The 18,217-nt window shown below is 40.4% G+C and overlaps 1 protein-coding gene and 1 long non-coding RNA gene across 14 annotated transcripts in view; one reads left to right on the top strand and one right to left on the bottom strand.

The window, feature by feature from the left end:
• Positions 1-14,065, top strand: part of shank3a (SH3 and multiple ankyrin repeat domains 3a) — a 368,633-nt gene extending 354,568 nt beyond the window's left edge. For 6 of the 13 annotated variants that reach the window (XM_087292766.1, XM_087292764.1, XM_087292765.1 and 3 more), the window contains 3 exons: positions 833-938; positions 1,190-3,668; positions 12,016-14,065. In XM_087292766.1, the coding sequence (XP_087148892.1) occupies positions 833-938; positions 1,190-3,668; positions 12,016-12,565 (3,135 nt within the window). In that variant the 3' untranslated portion in view covers positions 12,566-14,065. Of the gene's footprint in view, positions 1-832; positions 939-1,189; positions 4,106-4,340; positions 4,390-8,945; positions 8,987-12,015 lie in introns of all 13 variants that reach the window. The other 7 variants (XR_015514523.1, XR_015514522.1, XR_015514527.1 and 4 more) reach the window with 3 other exon arrangements.
• LOC141378806 (uncharacterized) lies at positions 12,759-17,993 on the bottom strand. The gene is made up of 2 exons (XR_015514674.1): positions 15,356-17,993; positions 12,759-15,304 (listed from the first exon to the last, which is right to left on the bottom strand). It is a non-coding gene; the product is annotated as an uncharacterized LOC141378806 (long non-coding RNA).
• Between the last annotated feature and the right edge of the window lie 224 nt (positions 17,994-18,217).

The following is an 18,217-nucleotide window of genomic DNA, read 5'->3' as shown; positions in this document are numbered from 1 at the left end:
TGATGGTCATGAGCTGAAGGTTGAGAGACACTGAAAAGCAAAAATTGGGGGGGTGCTAATAGTGTTTGGGGGTGTTGGCGTTTGACGATTGCGAATTGAAGAGCGGGCGGGGGGGTCTGGTTGACGGTCGCGTGAAAAATCTATTATTTTTGGTAGGGGGGCCAGGGCCGGTTGACGATCGCAAACTGAAGAGCGGGGGGAGGGGGATAGAGACACGATCGTGAACTGAAGAGCAGTATGAGTCCCCTGCCTTGGATCAGTGATTCTCAAAGTGGGGGTCGGGACCCACCAAGGGGTCGTAGGACAATGAAGGGGGGGTCGCCTGGTGATTTCAAAAAATCTATTTAGATTTAATAAACCATAAGAACTACCATAATTTATCCATAACCTACTGAAGAGAAAAAAAATAGTCGTTTATAGTTAGTATATAGTTACTATAGTAGCTTATAGTTACTAGTTCTGTTGGATTGCGACCCCTGAGGTAATTACATTATATTAAAGACACGGCAATAGCGTCAGATGCAGCAGCTTGACTTTATAACACCAGGTTAAATGTTCTGGCCCGTTTACAGCACTGACATCCATAAAGAAAATAAATGAAGAATAGACTTCAGTCAATTGTGGTGTGTGCGCCATTGCATGCAAGGTTTCTGTATTTATAACCACCTCAGAAAATATTGGGGGTCGCGGGTCACTGGCATTGTCATTTTGGGGGTCGCGGGTTGAAAAGTTTGGGAACCCCTGCCTTAGATAAACAATAGCTAACACCAACTCTGTTATTATATGATTATTTTTTATGTCATTGGTAAATGTTTTCTCTGTTTTTGTGCAGTCTCTTTTTGAGCGACAAGGACTTGCCCTTCATGGTGCTCTTCACCCAGCGTTGGAAAAAGCCCACATGCAGCTGCCGAAAAGCATGGCTCGAACAAAGTCTTTTGGTAAGCCTTCATGAATCTTTTACATACAACTCTCAAACAAGCTCCACAGTTTGAAACAGCTGAAAAATATTATTCTCTGGTTTCTTCTATCTGTCTGTGCTTTCTTAAATATCAGCGTATTGAAATGCAGGACTTTGACACACAATAACGATCAGAATTTAAAGGAAAGTTTAGATGTGAATTATGTGAATTATTGTTATCATTCAAGCTCCACCAAACCCAAATACATTTCTATCTGTCTAAATGTGCAGGAGCCACCGAAGAGGATCGACTGTCTGCCCTGGCAGCGGAGCACAGATTTCCACGAAGCTCCTCCATGACGGACAGCCTGAGAGACAGCCATAGTATCCCTCCACCTCCTCAGATGGCTCCCCCACCTCCTCCATCGCTTTACTATCTAGATACTGGACCCCCTCCTTCATTCTGCCCACCCCCTCCCCCTGGCCGCCTTCACGACCCCAGCCGTTCCAGTTTTAAACCAGGCTCTGAGCCGAGACTACATGCATTGCCTCAGACAATGTCTGCTGAGCTGTATGAGCCGCCTCGCCATGCCTCCCACATGGAGAGGCAGAAGAAAGCCCGCTCCATGATCATCCTGCAGGATTCCTCCCACCTCCCTGTGGAGCCTACTGACATCCCCAGGCCAGGTCCTGTCTCAACTCCGCCTGAGAGAATCAAGCGGAAAGGCAGAATCATAGATAACCCCTACGCCAATGTGGGTCAGTTCAGCGTGGGTATGTTCACGCCAACTCCCAGCAAGCCACAACGGAGGAAGAGCCCACTTGTTAAGCAACTGCAGGTGGAAGATGCTCAGGAAAGAGCCTCACTAGCATTGGCATCCATCCATGCGAGGGAGCACTCTCCTTCTGGGCGCCTTGCTGCCCAGCACACCAGCAGGTCTGACTTCTTTCATCAGCAGCAGCAGCTGTTGCATGAACGCAGTCAAGCTCATGCTGAAGGACTGTTGCAAGGAAAAGGACCTTTTGCTGCTGCCATTGCTGATGCTGTGAAGGACAGAGAACGTCGTCTGGAGGAGAGGCGGAAATCTACAGTCTTCCTATCAGTGGGAACTATGGAGGGCAGTTCAGCACCACCCCCCGAGGCCCCCTCGCTCACACCATCCCGTTCTGTTGATGAACGAATGCTCACTCGTGAACTCGGTCAATTGCCTCCTCCCGCCTTGGCGTTACGTCCCTCACCTGGGGGCACCACCTTCATTCACCCACTGACAGGTAAGCCCCTGGACCCCAACTCTCCATTGGCACTTGCGCTGGCCGCAAGAGAACGGGCATTAACTTCCCAGAGTCAGTCCCCCTCAAGCAGCCCTGAGCCCAGAACTAAACATGAAACTGCTGGAGGGGTACTGTATATGGAGACCCAGACCAAAGAGGCTGAGCGGTCAGAGGGTGAGGGTGGGTTTGCTTCACCTCCCTTTTCTCCTGCAACAAAAAGAATTTACGAGACCTCCGTCCCCACTAGCAAGATTCAGTGGGGAAGTCCCATATCTACCAGGAAAGAGTTAGAAACAAGGACAGAAAGGAAGGAGGAGAGGAAAATTGAGGACAAAAAGAGTATGATCATCAGCATCATGGACACGTCTCAGCAGAAAACTGCTGGGCTTATCATGGTTCATGCAACGAGTAATGGGCAGGCTGTAGGGCCCAGTCCAGAGCGCAGTGTCCCTTCCCCTAAGGGGATATTGTCAGAAAGCCCCAAACCCATGTTGGCCGAAATTAAACGTGCAAAGTCCCCTGGTCCCGAAGCTCCTTCGATATCCACCCCACCACCCACCGCAGCTCCAACTTCCCAGCCCCCTCCCAGCCCATCCTCAGACAAAACCTTGGCTCAGGGTAGTTCTGAGGAGGATGCCGAACCCTATACAGTCACCTTGCCACCTGCCATGCTATCCTCCAGTGACGAGGAGACAAGAGAGGAGCTTCGTAAAATCGGTGTGGTTCCTCCGCCGGACGAATTTTCAAATGGCCTTCTTGCTAAGACTCCTGAAACTGCAGTACCTCCTGCTCCCACGTTGACGCAGACAACTCCTTCTACCTTGCCCTCAGCTCCACCCGCTCCACCACCCCCTGCTCCTTCAGCAGCGGTCGCTGCAGCAGCACAGGTCCCTGCTAGCAGTGGCCTGCAAGCAGCCTCAGGGAAGCCATCTGAGTCCCACCTGGGCCCAGAGTCTGCTGCTGACTCCGGGGTGGAAGAGGTAGACACTCGTAGCTCCAGCGATCACCACCTGGAGACCACGAGCACCATCTCTACTGTCTCCAGCATGTCCACACTGTCCTCGGAAAGCGGCGAGCCAACAGACACTTACACCACCCACGCAGATGGCCAGACGTTCATTCTTGATAAGCCGCCAGTGCCTCCAAAGCCAAAGCTCAAGTCCCAGCTCAGCAAGGGCCCGGTGACGTTCAGGGACCCCCTGCTCAAGCAGTCATCTGATAGCGAACTGCTCTCACAGCAGCATGCGGCTGCACTGGCTGCTGCTGCGGGAGCCTCAGGCCCGGCCAGACCCCGCTACCTCTTCCAGAGACGCTCTAAGTTGTGGGGGGACACAGTAGAACCCCGTCCGCTTTCGGGGGCAGAGGAAGGCAAGCCCACTGTGATCAGCGAGCTCAGCTCCCGGCTGCAGCAGCTGAACAAGGACACACGCTCACTTGGGGAAGAGCCACTTGGAGCTTCACTTGACCCCGGACGAAAATCCCCCGTGGTCGGTCCAAGGTAAAGTGCGAATCTTACAGGAGAGCATTCAATCAGCAATTTTTCAAAATTTCTATGAAAAATGCTGATTTTGTCTGTTTATGATCCAAATGCAGTTTTCTATTGGTTAAATGGCACTGAGAATATTTACCCTGTGCAGTTATTTTTATCAAATATGATTAACAGTGATTAATTGAAACTAATAAATCTGTAATCGTTAATATGGAATAAAAAGAACATAAACAAGATCCATTAAACATTCTCATAAACATCATAAAGAATGCCAAAGAATGTAATGCAGACATGATTAAATGGGCAGACTTTTATCTTAAATAAAGCAAATTAACATCTTTAACCTTTGGAACGTGTTTAGAAGAAATGAAGTGGTAATGTCTAACATGCTTTCTTCATTGAGATGTTTGGAGCCCAAGAACAATCTCAGCATTCGATTTCCAATGGTAAGTAACATAGGATACCCTGATTTTACCAACCAACCATAGACTATGCGGATGCAAAAATACACATAAATAAGACACAGGAACAGTTTGAGATAAACTGATTAACTGGAATAAATAAGCTTCGTATAAAATCAGAAATGTAATGATTGTTTTCTGTCTTGATTTTTAAAGCACCAGCTATGTATCATTTTGCTTATATCCTCAAATACAACTGAAGTCCTTTATATCCCAACAGATGTGACAACGACATGGAAGACAGTAAACCTTAGCTTTTAGCCACTAGGGTAAATCAAATGTCATTCCTTTTATTTTCTATCCTTTGACAATCCACTAATCACACATTCAATCACTTTTGCTGGCATTGTTCTGGGTTTTATTAATCACTCCTGCAGGTTCTGTGTTCCCTTGTCCACCCTGGCAAATCAACTAAAAGTACAGTGTACACCAAGTATAATATATTAAGGGGCCATTTACACAACAAGGTTTTCAGCCAAAATCAGTAAACTTTTTATGCAATTTGCTTGTTTGTTTTCAGGACAATAGCATTTTGGATACTGAAAACACATCAATTTTAAAATAAGAAGTAGATTTTTTAGAAAACCCGCCTTTTCCTTTCTGTATAAACACCCCAAAATGGGAATTTTGAATAGTATGTGTTAGGTAAGGAGACATGCACAGTACATGTCAATTTTAAATACAAACGTGATTAAACATACACAATAGTGGCAGAGTGCATGGTACCATTGTGGCTGGTAAAAAGTTTGCTAATCACTTCTTCCACAAACTGTGGATTTTCCTTACCGATATTACAACAAACAATGGAAACGAATCCAACATAGGCTCATTCTGAAAACGTAGCTCTATATACATTTCTGGAGATCGTGAATCATGTAGCCAGATATACGCATGGCTGCTTTTAATTTTTTTTTAAAAACGCTACAGAGTGGTATGATGCCGTTCCTTTTTGCGCTTACCAGATGACCGTTTACCTCCATATGGATCATTTTCCGACTTCTACCAGTTTGTCCAGTTAGCTCGCTATGTACATCCGTGGACTTAAGGTGCTGAGAGGAGATGACAACGATGAATCCAGTGAAGAAAGCAGGTAAGACAAAACTAAAATAAACAAGTAAATAACAGGGTATAACAGAATGTGGTAAAACGTAATCAGGCAAGAGCTTTTCTTTTTCTGAATTGCTTTTTAAATTTGTTGGTTGGGTTTATTGAAGTGGGTGGGCGACGCAATTTGTGCTTTTTAAAATACTATTAGTTGGGTTTAGGAAAGGGGGAAGGGTGGGTTAGTCGATCGGTCAGTCGAGTCATTCAGTCAGGCAAACAGTCAGTCGACAGCGCCCTCTGGTGGATTTAAAAGAGTAGAGCAGGCACTCGTGAGAGAAATTTGAGATCTCAAAAAGCGTACACATTGGCCTCTGGTGGATTCTCAAAAACAGAACCTGCAAAAAAGAACAGAACCTTCCTCCTGGGACGTATTTGACGGTCTCCAGAAATGTAAATAGCGGCGCGTTTTTAGAAAAAGCCTGGTTTGAACGAATCATATACACACTGCAAAGTTTAATCACACCAATGACACATTGTCACTTCCTTAAATGTTGTGTTTACTGTTTACTACCGTGCATACGAATTACAGTGTTTTTTAAGGTTTTTTTGTTTAATATGTGTAAATGTGGATAATTTTTTAAATGTTGTGTATACATAAAAAAGCTTAATGTTAAACGTTTGTTTTTGGCTACATCATTGTTGTGTAAATGTAGCTTAAGTGTAACCATTTTGGCCATGCAGCTTGTTCAGTGTTTGATTCAACTCGAAAACGTCCTCAGTGACATGCTGTAAAACATTGTTTAAACTGGATTTGAAGTCCCTCTGTACATTGCCATTTGGGTGTTCACAAGGTAACAGATGGCTTCAGGGCATGCACCATCTCAAGCTTTGTCCCTTCACCTTCCAAATCTAACATTGTGAGCCTTTCCCTGTGGCCTACTCCTCTGTGGCACTGTGGTAGCAGTATGTATGTGTGACGTTGAATGGTATGAATATGTTGTTTGCATCCAGTTACTCCTTAAAGTCGCCATGAAATCAAAATTTGTTCTTCTTATTTTTGCATTAATAGTTGTGCTCATTATAAATTAGGTATCTGTGCACTTCATTGTTTTGTAAGGGTGTGCTCATACTTGGTACAGTTGCCTTAAACCATGCCGAAGCGCGCTTGTCCCCCCTCCTGTCTCCACTGATGGCCTGCTCTAACACAGCATTTTGCCTTCCGATTCAATGATGCGACTGTTCATTTTAACAGAAGAGAAGCGCTCTCGCACAGTACAATGGAGATTGCTTTAGTTATATCGTTTTGTATTATTTTTTTAGTAATTTGGGATGCAGCGACACACAGTCAAATATTTTGCCGAACAGATCCACAACTTTTGACACTCATAAATTATCATAAAAGCCATCCTGTTGCAGGTATTAGGAGGTTTGCTGAAGGTGCAGCTGACATTCAGGGGAGGTTTGCATATTTAATCAACTATGACAGGTCGTGAAAAGTAAGAATGATTAATAAAAGTGACGTTGCGTCTTCAGTTGTGCACTCAGGCACCATGCCAAAGCCCAACCGAACCACACCTTGCCACACCTCTTCCAACCAGACCAGGGCCAGTCAACTGAACCGTGCCAGGAGCACTCACACTTGTCAAATGAACCGGGAACTGTGCCCGGGCACGGTTTGGAATAGCATAGTGTGAGTGCACCCTCACACTATTATGATTATGAGAGCAAAATTCATTTGCTCTCATAATCTTTAAACAAATTCCTTCTCTCCTCCCTCAAAATGACTTTTCTTTACTTCTGGTCGCATGGAATGCCTTTAGGGCAGGGCTATCAGGGTGTGTCCTGTTTCTGCCCTGCTTTTATTCATTTATAAATCTTCCTTCATTTTGTTAGAAACATCCATCTTCTGATGATTCAATTCAATTCACCTTTATTTGTATAAAACTTTTGAATGTAGATTGTGTCAAAGCAGCTTCACATAAAAGATCAAAGTAAATGGTAACGGTGTAGTTCAGTTTTCAGTGTTTAAGTTCAGTTCAGTTTAGTTCAGTTCAGTGTGGTTTAATAATCACTACTAAGACTCCAAACACTGTGGAGCAAATCCATCGATGCGTAGCTCTTCCGATCCCAAACCATGCAAGCTAGTGGCAACAGCAGCGAGGAAAAAACTTCATCAATTGGCGAAAGTGAAGGAAAAAACCTTGAGAGAAACCAGACTCAGTTGGGCACGATCATTTCAATTTCTCTGCTGGCCAAACGTCTTGTGTAGATTTGCAGTCTCAGCGGCGGAGGCTGAAAGCTGGACCTCAGTGAAGACTCAACAGTCCCTGGAACATCCCAGGACTCAGTCTCATGCTCTTCACTCCTCCATGACCACCACTGCAGCTGCTCAGGATATGGCCTGGTCCAGGATATGGAAACCTTGGGATCATATTGTCGCTGGTCTTGGATCGAATCAAGGACTCTGCATAGTCTGAGGGCCTCGGAATGAGTATCCCCAGGTGGAAATATAGAATAAAGAGAATAAATAGAGTAGCTGCTGTTCATAGTGTATATTAACAAGATGCAGAAACCTGTGTGGATGTATCATATAGCTAAGTGATGCACTGAGTGTATGTTTTACTAAAAAGATTGGTCTTTATTCAAGTTTTGAACTGCGAGGGTGTGTCTGAGCCTCAGACGTCATCAGGAAGGTTATTCCAGTGTTTAGGAGCCATAAATGAGAAGGCTCGACCTCCTTTACTTGACTTTACTATTCTAGCTACTACAAGAAGCCCTGAGTTTTCAGATCTTAAAGAGTGAGTTGGATTGTAGTGAGACAGACGGTTGGTTAGATCAACAGAAGCTAGATTGTTTAAAGCTTTATAGGTAAGAAGCAATATTTTAAATGTAATACAAAACTTAACTGGCAGCTAGTGTGAGGAGGATAAAATTCAGTCACTTCCCAGTGGACGAAATCATGCACCACACTATTTTTTACTTAATTCAGGACCTTTTCGTTTGGATGTACATCACGATATGAAACACAAATGACAGCCTTAACTTTCATTTCATGGCGACTTTAAAACTCATGTTTGTTCACTTTATTTGAATGTAGAAATAAAAGTGTATTCAAATAAACCAGCTTTTGACTGGATAATAAAGCATTAAACTAACATAATCATCACATGACTTCATCATAGTCTCTCATTCCTATCTATGTAGCCATGTTAAAAATGTAAACATTCTTTCCACTTCTGAGCATTTTATTTCTGTAGTTTTGGCGTCATTTTCATACATCAACCATGCTAACACAATGATCACTCTGGCTTCTACTTAGAACAAAATGTTGCATTGATTGTTTATTTTTCATCCATAATTGTTCAGTTTGTTTTGTTGCTCAATTTTTGTTGGTCGGTTTGACTGGAATGCCACCTTACCCCAGACGAAGCACTTGTGGAAAAAATTAATTACATATTATAATTTTAAAAAAGTAATCGGTCATTTATAGAGTCTCCATATGTGTGTGTTCCACTATTGAAAGCTGACGTCTGGGGATAGCTGTGCTCTGGTCTGTGTCGCTATGCATTTGGTTTGCATTGGATTGACATTGTTGAGGATGTGAAGTGTGTTTGGTGTTTGTTTTTGTTCTGTCATGGACTGATGCTAACCGACCGCTCTCTCTCTCTCTCTCTCATTGCTCCCTCTCTCTTTCTCTCTCCATCTCTCTCTCTCTCTCTCTCTCTCCTATCTCTATTTCTCTCACTATCTCTCTCTTTGCATGCTACGCTGCTCTGTCTAGAGCTGAATCTGAGGCTAAGCCCAGAAGAACCGGGCACCTGTGTAAGTGCGCATGAATCATCTCATCTCTCTTTTTTCTGTCTGTTTCCACGAGCCCTGATCATCATCCACCCCTTCCGTTATGTTAATTTGGCCAGACCCCCCTTTTAAACCCAGCTTTTTCATGTTCCTCATTGGCTGCTTAATACTCCTCAATCATCAAATTACATCCCCAATAGGATTTCAAGAATAGGACAATAGTTTGTGTTTAGAGTTTACGTATAGGCTGCTTTAACAGGCATAATGATCAGAGCTTGCATATATATTGTTAAATGAATTGGCTATAGTATATGTAGGATATTGTAGTGAATGCATTCTTTAATTACATGCGTAAGCACCAGTAATGCAAGTAATTTGACGGTTGAGTCTGTCGTCTTCTTTTGTTTCCATGTGTTGCATGTTTTGTTGTGCTTTCAGTGTTCGGCTTGCAAAATGTGTAATTTTTTCAGTGTTATGCATTTAATAGCCATTTATTCAAACTCATGTAACCACCCTAGTTATTACCGTTGGTTGTTAACTAAGTAATTACGTCTGATTTTGCTTCAGTGGATACGGATATGTGCAGAAGTGAAAAAACACTTAGAATTTGCCTAATGATATTTATGATATTTGTAAGCATCAAAACAACTTCGCCCACAACCCAACAAGACCACGCCCCTTTTGATATCATCACTACAGTAACTAGACTTACGCTCTCAGAAATAAAGGTACGCGAGCTGTCACATTTGTGCTTAAAGGGTTCATATTGGTACCTCAAAAGTATATATTAGTACCTACAAATTTTAAGAGGAACACTTTTGTACTTTTTAGGTACTAATACGTACCCTTCAGGTAGTAATATGGACCTTTAAGGTACAAATGTATACCTTTTAAAAAGGTACCTCCCCAGTGACATCTTAGAGTGTAATCACTACTGCAGTCTAAAGAGTTTATCAAATATTACTTAATGCACCTTTCCACTTTTAAACACTCTCAGTCTTGACAAGCTTAATAAATTACATTTATTGTGTATATGCATTTGTTTCTTATTTTAATATTTAATATTAAATTAATGTATAAATATTTTTCTAAAACTACAATAATATCTGCCTATTTAAATTAAAATTAAGCTTATTTTTTAAATTGTTTGTTTTACATCCTGAAACTAATCTTGGATTATTTAAAGTAAACTAATATTTTAAATTAAGAATTCTTACGTATTTTAAATTAAGCTTATTTTTGATCATTTTCCAATCAAAATATCTAGACATGCTGGACACAACAAATTTATTACAGAAGCTTTTTTTGTGTATTTTTGTGTATTTTGTTTGACTGTATTTAGCTTAACTTTAGTTCAGACTTTATTTTTTTATTTAAGTTACATTGCATCTACATGCCAACAAATTTTTTATTAGATTATAAGTAGACTGTTAGGTTGGGGTTAGGGTGTGTAAGTTGACAGGTACTTGCAAAGTTTCTTATAGTCAGTTAAATGTCTGATGAAGGAGCAGTATGAGCAGATATTAAGCAGAAAGTCTACTAATACTTAAATGGACCATCAAAATAAAGTGTACCCTTATTTAATTCAATAAGTTTCAGTTTTGTCAATGCATTAGTTCATAATTAATTAATTGCAATGATTATTAATTAATGTTACATTGAAATAAGAAGAATTCAAAGATGATTCCTTGGATCCTTGGATTTACTAACATTTTTATTAAATTAAGCGGATGTAAACGATTTATTTGGGCTGAATTCAAGCAAACAAATTAAGTTGAACATTACTAAATTTAATTTGCTTATTTAAATTTAACCCATATTAATTGTTTGCAACTTTTTTGCAGACATCATTTTTTTTCAGTGTAGATAATAGTCCCTAAATAATATTAACAGTACAACCTTTGATTTTAATATTGCATTAGTAAATGTTGCAGTATTTCAGTTCTTCAGAAGTATTTTTCATGGCTTGCTGATGTTAACTAATATTAAAAAAAAAGATGTTTACTTCTTTGATAGTTAAATAAGAAAAAATCTTTGCAATATCTACCAATCCATGATAGATATTGCAAAGATTAATGTCATCTTTGAAAAATACCAAATGGATTTTAGCTTCAAGTAAATCTAAGAATTTTTGATTTTTCACTGGAAAATGAGTCAAAAAAGATATTGAAATATGTCATCATTAATAGTATAACACTATAAACCCTACAAACTAAAATCTAAAAATTCAGCAATTCAGATTTTCTTTCACTCGATGATCATATAAAGAGTTTTCTTATTCTTTACTCCACAGGTAATACTTTTGCACTAAACACATAAATAAAGCATCTCACTAACACAATTTTAAAGGGATCGTTCACCCAAAAATGAAATGCTGTCATCATTCCTGTACTTGTTTCTTCTGTTAAACCCAAAACAAGATATTTTCAAGAAAGCTGAAAACCGGTAACCATTGACTTCCATAGCATTTTTATTTCCTACTATGAAAGTCAATGGTTAATGCTTCAAACATTCTTCAAAACATCTTGTTTGTGTTCAAAAGAAGAAATACAGCAAGCATTTTTTGTTTTTGATGTGAATGTCTAGTAAACGTCTAAACATAGTCGTCTTGGCTAAATTTGAGCTGTCAGTGAAAATTTAATGGACTTATAAGAAAAGACTAAAACTAGACTAGTCATTAAATAAATAGAAATCAATGACTACACATATAAAGTCTGTCTATTTGACGACTAGTCTAGTTTTGGACTATTCTTAGACCGCCCAAGTTTAGCCTTGTTTTAGTCAAGCTACCTTCGTTTAAAATTGTGTGCTGGGAAGACACTTATAAAAGTTTACAACCACTTGAAGGTGAATAAATCCTAAATGTTCATTCTTGCTTGAACTATCCCTTTGATGCGTTTTCCACATCTATCTCCAAGCGTAGACTCCTAACATAGCTGATGCTATTACTAAAATTGGGTTACAGAGAGACCATTTCTCTAAAAACATTTTAATTTGACTTTCACTCTCTGCCCCCTTCCATTTCTCTTTCTCCCCATGTTTTCAACTTTTAGACTCTTCAGCAGTTTGGGAGAGCTCCATACTATCTCTCAGAGAGGCTACGGCACCACCTACACCATCAGACCAGGCAGCCGCTACCCAGTAACCCGCAGGACTCCCAGTCCCGGATCCCCGGACCGCTCAGATCCTCTAGGACCCATCCGGGGTTTCGGCCTGGCCACGTCACCGATCACACCGCCCACCATCCTTAAGTCGTCCAGCCTCAGTCTCCCTCACGAACCGAAAGAAGTGCGTTTCGTCATGAGGAGCTCCAGTGCACGGAGTCGCTCACCCTCGCCGGCCCCTTCGCCAGGCATGACCTCCCCGCTTCTCACCCTGCGGCCGTTCCACCAGAAACCCCTTCATCTGTGGAACAAGTACGACGTGGGAGACTGGCTGGCCAGCATTAACCTGGCCGAACACCGGGATCGTTTCCAGGAGCACGAGATCGAGGGCTCCCATCTGCCTGCTCTGACCAAGGAGGACTACGCTGAGCTGGGTGTGACACGTGTCGGTCACCGCATGAACATTGAGCGCGCCCTTAAACAGCTGCTGGAGAGTTGACCACGCGCCTCCCTCTGCCTGTAGCTAGTCTCAACACGGTTTACTTTTAAATTCCTACTTTATTTCATTTGGGGGGGGGGTTCTTGTGATTTCAGAGCTTTCAAGAAACACTCTATGTTTTTTTTTTGGAAGTGACCTGAAGTTAACAGTTGGGGTTTACCATTTTTGAAGCCTTTTAGCTGATCTCTGGGTCTGGCAGGAGCACTTTTAGTTTAGCTTAGCATAGATCATTGAATTGGATTAGACCATTACCATCTTACTCAATAAAAAAAACTGAAAATTATTTTTAATAAGCTTAATATTTTAAGCTTCTCGCTCAAAAATGACCAAATAGTTTAAACATTTTCCTTTTTAAAGCTTGACCTTTCTGTAGTTAAATTGTGTATGAAGACTGACGGAGAATTAAAAGATGCTATTTATTAGGTCAGTAAGTCTAAGAACTAATGGCCTAATGCTATTTAATCACACATGCTAATCAGTTTACGAGTTATCCAGAGTTAATAGTTGGTGTTTACCATTTTTGAATATTTTAAGCCAACTCCGGGTCTGGCAGGAGCACTTTTAGCTTAGCTTAGCATAGATCATTGAACTGCATTAGACCATTAGCATCTCACTTAATAATTTTCCTCCGCTATAGTTACATCGTGACTGATGGAAAATGAAAAGATGCTATTTATTAGCTCAGTAAGTCTAGAAACTATATCGTCATTTGGGTGTAATGATCAAGGAACTTTGCAGTTGTACCATGGCTGCAGCAGGAGAAAGAATATTACACAGTGTCTGAAAATGCTGCAGCTGCAGCCATGGTGGAGCAACAAAGTTCCTTGATTATTAAACGATGCTAATGGTCAAATCCAACTCAGTTACCTATGCTAACATTTACAAGTCACCTACAGTTAACAGTAAGGTTTTATAATTTTTTTTATCAATTTAGCCAATCTCTGTGTCTGGCGGGAGTACTTTTAGCATAGCTTAGCATGCATCATTAAATTGGATTGGATTATTAGCATCTCACTCAATAAAAAATTCAAAAACGATTTTTATTATTTTTTCTATTTAAAGGTTCTGTCAGTGCCAATAGCCCAGTAGTTAAGTGCGCCGACATATAACATGGTAGAGCTGAAGATCTTTGCCCAATCCTTATAGGACGGGGGTGGGTTTAGGTTTAATTTCTATCGTTTCAGGTGGGGTCGGGCCGGGCCTGGCTTGTGCAACAAATGAACCATGTGATGCGTTTCGATTAAGTAATCAAATCGATTGTTACAACATTAAAATCTATCCCTGCAAAAGTAAAACAAATGATGACTGAGAAAGAGTTAAAAAGAGCGAATTTTGACTGCGGTGAGGCCCGCCACCAGTTCAAAAAGATTAGTCATTCTAGCCACCAAGGTATTTCGGCAGTCACTCATGCACTGTGTATTACGGTAGAACGCTAAACAGCAATGTATGTGCAGCAAGCTGACAGGGAAGATGACGAGCCCACTCGCTGCATTGAAACTGCTGTCATGGAAAATGAAATTGATGTTCTTGGCTGGTAAAAGATGAAAGAACAATCCTACCCAAAACTTGCAAAATTAGCCAGATCAGAATGCTTCTTGGCCAGTAGCAGCAGCACTGAAAGGGTGTTCGGTGCTGCTGGACGCACCATCCTAAGCGAAGATCTGCGCTAAAGCCAATTAAAGTGGATTCAATAATGTTCCTCCACAAAAACACGTAGCCTAATCTTGATGAGTAAAGGGTTTTTAAATTATAAATAAATATTAATTAAACCATTAAATCATAACGTAGACAGAGTATAACGTTGGCATTAGGCTATTCTTTTAATATTCAGCTTATTCGTCACCTTAAAGCCAGCTTGTGAAGAGAAGTGGTGAAACAAATCCCACAGAGCCTTTATCTTAATTTCTTTATTGCCAAATACCCGTCATAATTTCACATGTATTTTTATTTAATTTGTTAAGAAAGACTTATTTTTATTGGTGTATTGGCCAATTTAAAGGCTAAGTGTATGTACCCAGGCCTATTTAGAGTGCTGAGATGATACGATGTTACAGAGGACTTATTTTATTTCTTTGTTCCAACTTCCAAGTGGCCTATAGCCTACGTTTGCTACGAATAAATAATGTTAAAACATATAAATGACTCATTCTCAAAGGCAAAAGAGCTGTGTGCATGAGCACATTTGAATAATGTCGGGCAATAAACGGGTTCGGGCTTTATGAAGCTGTCAATCAAAATGTACCTGTCGGGCTCAGGCCGAATTCTGTCAGACTTCAGGCGTAATTTTTATGGCCCGATTAAAGCTCTATAACATGGTGGTGCTCATAGCGACCTGAGTTCGACTCCCGACTCGAGGTCCTTTGCCAACCATTTCCCTCTCTCTGCTCCTAATACATACCTGTCTGTAACCTTGACTGTCCTATCCAAACTAAATGTGAAAAACCCCTTAAAAAATTATTATTAAAAAAAAAATATTGACTCTTCTGTAGTTACACAGACTGTGTACTCAGACTGACAGAGAACAAAAAGTTGCTTTTTGGGTCAAGAAGTCTAGGAACTATACTCTCGTTTAGGTATAATAATCAAGGAACGTTGCTGTCGTACTATGGCTGCAGCAGGTGCAATGATATTACAGTGTCTGAAAATAGTCCCCAGCTAGGTAACTAGGTAATGGCGTGCTGTAGCCATGGTACCACAGCAAAGTTCCTTGATTATAAAGCCAAAGTGAGAGTATAGTTCCTATATTGATCTAGAATAAAGCAACTTTTTATTTTTCATCAGTCTTAGTACACGATGTAACTATAGAAGAGTCAAGCTTTAAATAGTAAAATGTTTAAACTATTTAATCATTTTTGAGCGAGATGCTAATGGTCTAATCTGATTAAATTATCTATGCTAAGCTAAGCTAAATGTGCTCCTGCCACACTCGGAAATCGGCTGACATAAACTCTATGGGATTTGTAAAATGAGCCTATTTTCCAAAAGAAAAAAAACATGGTGTTTCTTTAAAGCTGAAATGTGCACCTTCAATACTTTCTCCTAATTCTTCTCAAAACTTTGCTTTTTTTTTTTTTTTTTTTGAGCATCCTAACCAATCTGACAAACCAACATTTATCCGGGAAACAATTTCAACACTTACTTTTTTTATTAATTTATTTTTTTGTGCAGAAATCACACACTTTAGCTTTAAATTATCGCACTTTTCCTAAATCCATCATCAGTGGAGTGGGTGTTTGCTTTATGCTGTTTTTGTAGCACTAAGCCCCTCCCATCTCTGCCAGCAGCCAATCACCTGGGTGCTGTGTGTATTGGAGGGGCTGTGAATTTAACGATTGCACTGATTTTGTTCAAACTGCGCTCAATTCTGATCTAGAATTGACTGATCAAATCGTATTTGCTTGTTCAGACAGTATAGTCAAATATCCAAGTCGTTGGGCAGTGCACCGACATGTTGCTTTGGCGTCCCAAGTTCAAATTCTGGTTTCCCCAACTTTTGTTCCTGTCTAGCGACTGTCCCATCACAATAAAAGGGCAAAAATGGCTTAATTTAATCTCTAAATATTAATAATAGTTACTAATGTCAAGTCACCTTCATTTCTAGCGCTTTATACAACATAACATTAGTCAAAGATGCTTTACAAGGATGGAAAACAACAGGAAAATAGACAAATGCTAAAGGCCCGTTCACACCGGGGCACTTTTTGCTTTTATTTTTCATCAAGGTTTAACGCCTCCTGACTAAACATAGGATGCTAATGTGATCGTGCACACCAACATGCAAAACAGCAGACGTAAAAACGTCATTTTTAAAGAAACGCTTAATGCTCGTTTCTTTGTGTCAAAAACTTCTCCACCAATCAGATTGGCACTTTTGTTTTCAAGCTAGTGGCTGCTAAAGTTACAGTAAACACTACTTGGAGGCACTGTAAGGAAAACAGTTGAGGTGATCTCAGTTTCCTTTTTATTCAATGAAGAAGATGATGCACTGACATAGTTATTTACATTAGACCTCACCTATGGTATTGTTCTTTATTGGAGGGAATGCGACAATAGAGCCGCCATTTTAGTACAGGGTAGAGCTTCCTTGAAATGAATGTGGGAACAAGGTGCAATAGAGGACTGGCCATTCAGAGCCATAGATATGTAAACACATATACATATATCTATGACTGCTAATATGAGCTTAAGGGTGGTATATTTAGACTCAGTTGTGATCTAACTAACGAAAGCACATCTTAGTAGCAGGTGTAATGTAAATGTTCAATTCACCCTTATTTCTATAGCGCTTTTACATTGTAGTGTCAAAGCAGCTTCAGATATAAGTTCTAGTGAATTGAAACTGTCAGTCCAGTTTTCAAAGTTGAAGCTCAGTTTAGTTCAGTTCAGTGTGGTTTAATTTTCACTGCTGATAGTCCAAACACTGAAGAGCAAATCCATTGATGTGCAGTTCAACAAGTCCCAAATCAAGCCAGCCAGTGGCGACAGTGACAAGGAACAAACTTTACCATTTAACGAAAGTGAAGGAAAAAAAAACCTTGAGAGAAACCAAGCTTAATTGGGCACGACCATTTCTCCTCTGGTCAAACTTCCTGTGCGGAGCTGCAGTCTAGGCGCCAGAGGTTATGTAAATGAGATCTAAGAAACATCCAGTTGCTGCATCTGCTCACATACTGAGCTCATAATGCTTTCAAGCATTTAATGCATTTATGCAAATAGTCTGTACTCATTTACTCTAAATGTGTACAAGTGTCGACATTCATTTAGGCAAAAACTGCTTAAAATCCAATTCAACAGTTCTCATTGCATTTAATCCAATTTCAAACAACCTACAGATGTGTAGCTTTTTCTTGTCCGGACTACAAAAGTGCACCAAAAACTTTGATTTGTGCTATCTGTCTGAACAAAGCCAATGCAGAACATCTCATAATTGATTCTTCTTTTTCATTGGCATGATTAACACCCACTAATCCCTTAGTTCCAAATTGTTTTTTCTTTTTGTTTGTTTGTTTCCACTTTACTCTCTGCTTCTTACCGCTGCATCGTTCATCCAGAAAAAAAAGGAGGGATGCTGTCGAGAAAAGGAAGTTCAGTTGCCTTTCAGAGTATTTTTTTAGGAGTGGATGAGCAGAGTGGGCGTGGCGGGATCCTCTCTGTCCACCGCCTGCCCCCTTCTGGCTGAGGGACGTACTACAACTCGGAGAATGTTTAACCAACACTAGTGGCTTTTTCATAATCAGACTCTTACTTTGGGTTTCCAAAGGAAATATGACATTAGATAGAATATCTCAATGTATTTAAATAGCTTTGAAAAATGGAGAGAGACAGCAAACAGGACGGACCGTGTGAAACGCACCCGTCTCTCTCCGTAGATGATTTATTCCACCAATAATTTAATCATTTTTACCAATTATATACATATATATTTGACAGAAAAAAAGTATATAGATCTATGAATATAACATTTTTGTCATAAATATAAAAGTTATATATGATATTATATATATATAAAGACAAAAAACACTCTTGAAGATGATTTTTTGATGGTTCTCCTTTTAAGATGGACTGTAGCATGAAGCGTTACATCCCCATACGGAATGATGATTGACTGGTTTGTTCGATTTGCATTGTACCACCCTCTTATTTTCATTTCTT

This window comes from Danio rerio, chromosome 18 (genome assembly GCF_052040795.2).
Source record: "Danio rerio strain M-AB ecotype USA chromosome 18, GRCz13ab, whole genome shotgun sequence".
Taxonomy (NCBI): Eukaryota; Metazoa; Chordata; class Actinopteri; order Cypriniformes; family Danionidae; genus Danio; species Danio rerio.
The sequence above is the reverse complement of the archived record's forward strand: the minus strand, read 5'-3'. Positions and strand labels throughout refer to the sequence as shown.